Source organism: Salvia splendens, chromosome 9 (assembly GCF_004379255.2).
Source record: "Salvia splendens isolate huo1 chromosome 9, SspV2, whole genome shotgun sequence".
Taxonomy (NCBI): Eukaryota; Viridiplantae; Streptophyta; class Magnoliopsida; order Lamiales; family Lamiaceae; genus Salvia; species Salvia splendens.
This window is the reverse complement of record NC_056040.1, coordinates 35,854,271-35,859,124: the sequence shown is the minus strand read 5'-3', so window position 1 is coordinate 35,859,124 and position 4,854 is coordinate 35,854,271. Positions and strand designations below refer to the sequence as shown.

At 45.2% G+C, this 4,854-nt stretch overlaps 1 protein-coding gene across 1 annotated transcript; it reads right to left on the bottom strand.

Annotated features, from left to right (window-relative positions):
* Positions 1-1,011: 1,011 nt before the first annotated feature.
* LOC121749503 lies at positions 1,012-4,631 on the bottom strand. The gene is made up of 2 exons (XM_042144068.1): positions 4,520-4,631; positions 1,012-1,841 (listed from the first exon to the last, which is right to left on the bottom strand). Exons 1-2 carry the CDS (start codon positions 4,629-4,631, stop codon positions 1,012-1,014), a joined length of 942 nt encoding a protein of 313 aa, XP_042000002.1.
* Between the last annotated feature and the right edge of the window lie 223 nt (positions 4,632-4,854).

The following is a 4,854-nucleotide window of genomic DNA, read 5'->3' as shown; positions in this document are numbered from 1 at the left end:
CTTGTCCATGTCTTCTAAGTATGCGCCATTAGTATTGAGCTTGATCCAAGGGCTATCCGGCGGGTTCCATTTGATCGGCATCGCAAGAGGCCTACTACTCCTCCTCGACCCCACCTGGCTCGGGACATTGATTTTAAGGTTTACACCCTTCCAATGCTTTGGTTTGAAGCTCCCGTTAGCCATGCAATTACGTATAAACATTTGAACTTCCCAAACCTCATTAAAGGCCTTGAACTGAACCAATTGATGGCGACTCCTATTCCGCTCTGCCCAAAGGAACCATAATATAAGGTACGACATGACTTTACTAAGGTGCTTCTTACCCGGTTGCTGAAGTCTTTGGGCCCAAACTTCGAGTCTTTCTGGGATTGTGTCATTAATCCGAAGTAAAGGTGAGGTTCCCGCAAACCACGAGTCAAACTCCCTCCAGACACTCACGGCTCCATCCCCTCGAATGAAGAGGTGTTGGAGAGACTCAATGTTCGGCCGATGTGGGCAACATTGGCACTTGGATGCCATCTCCATTTTCCTCCATTGTAGCTTCGTGTCCACCGGAATTCGGTTGGATAGGAGACGCCAAATAAAGATGGCAATCGACGAGGTGAGGCCAGCTCTCCAAACATCATCAAGTCCAAGGACGAAAGGCCTTTGTGTCCGGATGGTCTCCTAGGTTGTCGCAAGTGAGAACTCCCCTGTCTGAGACAACGTCCATCTCGGCGTATCTTCTTCCCCCAAAATGATTGGCGTGTCAAGGATCTTCAGGATTACATGTTCTGGGAATCCGGCTTGTGCATGGAGCATTCAGAGCTTCGGTTCATTCCATGCCCCATCCATGATGAAAACCCCAACATGATCCAGGGGGTTGCCCCTATCATCTAGGCTAAGTTCTCTGAGTGGGGTATCTCCGAGCCAAAAATCAGCCCAAAAATACATCCTTCCTTTACCCACCACCCATCGGACATATGGGTGAGCCTGCGCCATCTATAGGAGCCTTCTCCAGGTCGGACTATTTCATCCCACCACCCAAGCCGTAAGTGGAGACGCCTTATTGCAGTACTTAACCATCATATATTGTGCCCATAAGGAATTTTGTTCCCTGAATCTCCACCATAGCTTAATATTAAAAGCGCGGAGTACCTCTTTGAACTTGCGGATTCCAAGGCCTCCCTCAGCAGTGGGACAGCAGATCTGGTCCCAACCTATCCACTGTGTCTTCTTTTTCTCATTAGTCGAACCCCAGAAGAAGCGGGCCATTTGTTGATCCAACTGCTTGAGTGCACCACCCGTGGGCTCAATTGCTTGAAAGATATGGAGTGGGACCGCCTCAAGCGTGCTCTTGATTAGAGTGAGTCTTCCCCCGAAGGACAGGTGCCGATGTGCCCATCCTAAAATCCTTGCCGCAATTTTCTCCCGAAGGAACATAAACATATCTGATCGCTTAACCCCTCGGTAGATAGGGACACCAAGATAAAGGAAAGGGAACATACCTCTAGAGAAGCCCCCTTCCGTGTGAATAGAGTTCGCCCACCCTTCATGTGCTTCAACAATATAGAAATTACTCTTAGCAAGGTTGATTTGTTGGCCCGAGACCTCAGCATAGTGGTCAAGGCACGCTCTGAGTCTCCTAAGAGATGTTGTGGCTGCTTGCGTGAAAATGATGATGTCATCAGCATAGGCGAGGTGGCTGATCTCTAAGCACCCCCGTGTGGCTTTGAAAGTCATCTCTCTATTCCCGAGAATGAGTTTTTCAAGAGCCTGCGAGAGATAGTCAGCTGCAAGAACCGAAAGGGCGGGGGAGTTGGGGTCGCCTTGTCTGAGCCCGCGGGTTGATTTGAAGAAACCTGTAGGGGCGCCATTAACGAGGATCGAGAACCAACAAGATCCTACACATCTTTCAATAAGTGCAATCTATGGTTCCGGGAAGCCCATTCGCTTGAGGACCCTGAGTAGGAATGGCCACTGAACTCGATCATAAGCTTTTGCCATGTCAATCTTTACTGCAACGTTCGGGGCCGGGGTACATCTTGCAAGCTCATGGAACATTTCCTTTGCGAGGAGCACATTGTCATTTAGCAATCTCCCGTTCACAAATCCATTTTGGTTCGGTGAGACGACGCGGGGTAGAAAGGGGGTGTGAGCCTCTTCATGAGGATTTTTGTGACCACCTTGTTGACAACCTTACATAGGCTGATGGTCCGATAATCTCCCCAAGTTTCGGGTGCCGCCTTTTTCGGTATAAGTACAATGCTCGTGGCCGTAAAGCTTCGGGGGAGGTACGCGCCACCAAAGAACTGCCTAACCGCATCCACTATTTCCCGAGATGTCAAAAATTGCTCGCTTAACTTCATCCGCATCTGGTGGATTAGGGAGGTCTTCCAGTTGCTCCGAGAAGGGAAGTTGGTGCAATAGGTCAAGGTCCGGTTCAGCGAGCTCCGGGTAGTTAAGGGCAATGAGATTTTGGAAAAAGTTGATATGGATTGGGATAGGACGAAGGACCCGTTGGATATATTGATCCAAGAACCCCACGTATAAGGTTTGGCAGCGGACTCCCTTGATTGATAATCTGGTTTGATCCACTTCCAGAGCTTGGAAAACCTCGACCCGTTGGCTATATGATCAGCCAAGAACCTCGGTATGGTTGAACGCCACAAGAACTTGCTCAAATTATCTTGATAAGTTCCAAACAAGTGAAAAACTCTACAAAGAGAATTCAACTCACAAGACAAAGTCTATTTTCGTATTTGATCAATGGTGTCCTCAAATGACATGCTTACAAGCCTATTTATTGGCTAGAATGGACTCTTGAAAGTCTCATATCATTAGTACAACTTAAGACCTTTAGAATGACTCATAATAAGTGAAAAGTAACTCCTAAACTATTGGTGTGACTTAGGACATCTAAAGTCACTTATTTAACTCAAAAAGAAACTTAAAAATGACTCTTCATTTTGGTTGCTCCAACATGGACGAAAATGCATCATGTATCTTCAATTTGGGCCTCCAAAATGTGATATATAGTGACTCAAAACTTCATGCATTGGGCTGCCCACTAACTTGAATAATATTCACCATTTGGCCCAATGTAGATTGGTCTTGGAATTGGGCTTTTATTTCATCAACTAAAAGCATCATGGACTCCTTTATCTTCTTAGCTCTAGCTCTTGTAATTGGTCCACTTTGAATGAACAATGGATCCATCTTCTTGTCCTTGTAGATCAGCTTGGGTGTAGCTCCATCATTCCCTTCTTCTTCAAGAGGATTCGTCCTCGAATCTAATTCACCAACATAAGGAGATAAATCAGAAACATTGAAAGTAGCACTTACATCAAACTCACCAGGTAAGTCAAGTTTGTAAGCATTATCATTGACTTTTCCAATCACTTGGAATGGTCCATCTCCTCTTGGCTGCAACTTGGACTTTCTTTTCGAAGGAAATCTCTCCTTTCTCATATGCAACCAAACCCAATCTCCCGGCTCAAAGATGACTTGTTTCCGACCCTTGTTGGCTTGCTTTGCATATTGTTCTGTCCTCTTTTCAATGTTGAGTCTTACCCTTTCATGCAATCTTTTCACCATTTCGGCCTTAGCTTTTCCATCAAGACTTGCACGATCTTCAATAGGTATTGGAATCAAATCTAGTGGGCTCAATGGATTAAAATCATACACAACTTCAAATGGAGAAAAGTTAGTAGCAGAATGAACACTTCGATTATAAGCAAATTCAGCAAAAGGTAAGCATTCCTCCCAACTTTTCAAGTTCTTTTTAACTAAAGTTCGTAGTAATTGAGACAAAGTCCTATTAACTACTTCAGTTTGTCCATCAGTTTGTGGATGACAAGTAGTAGAAAATAAGAGTTTAGTTCCTAACCTATTCCACAACACTCGCCAAAAATGACTCACAAATTTAGCATCTCGATCACTCACAATTGATCTAGGAACACCATGCAAACGGACAATTTCTTTAAAGAACAAATCAGCGATATGAGATGCATCATCAGTTTTGTGACATGGAATAAAATGTGCCATTTTTGAAAACCTATCAATAACCACAAAAACTGAATCTCTACCTCTTTTTGTTCTTGGCAAACCAACAACAAAGTCCATTGAAATATCCTCCCACGGTGCACTAGGAATTGGTAACGGTTTGTACAAACCATGTGGGTGTGATTTAGACTTGGCTTGCATGCAAGTTATGCATCTTTTATAAATTCTTTCAACATCCACACGCATTTTAGGCCAAAAGAAATGTTCATGCAAAACATCCATTGTCTTATGGACTCCAAAATGCCCCATTAAACCACCACCATGTGCTTCACGCACAAGCAATTCACGCATAGAACCTTTAGGAATGTACAGTTTATTTTCTCTAAACAAATAGCCATCATGCCTATAGAACTTGTCAAATGCAGCATGCTCACAAGCTAAATAGATAGAAGAAAAGTCCGGGTCATTATCATACATTTCCTTAATCAACTCAAAACCAAGCAACTTAGAACTCAAATTAGTGATCAAAATGTACCTCCGAGACAATGCATCTTGCCGACCACCACCTTCACCGGCCGAGACAACCCCATAACTACCGCCCTCGATCCCAAGCCTTTCCCGAGCAACCCCATCGCCCTCCCGGCCATGCCGGACGACCCGACGAGCGAGCCACCCCCTCTTGAGGGAGAGCAAACCCCCTCGGACCAACAAATGAAGTTTTGCTCGAAGGAATCAAACTCTCCGAAGGAGCCGTCTAAGAAAATGGCGTTGAAGGCTGCTAAAGCAAAGATCAAGGCTCGAAAGAGCACTCCGGCCCCGACTACTAAAGGGGATGGTCGGAAGAGGTACGTACTCTCCCCACTTCCCGAG

Excerpts from the sequence above, each read along its gene's own strand:
- LOC121749503 (XM_042144068.1), bottom strand. The coding sequence starts at position 4,631 with ATGGCCGGGAGGGCGATGGGGTTGCTCGGGAAAGGCTTGGGATCGAGG. Across the intron at positions 1,842-4,519 it reads CAAGATGCATTGTCTCGGAG|GTTTCTTCAAATCAACCCGC; the intron begins GTACATTTTGAT and ends GCGCCCCTACAG.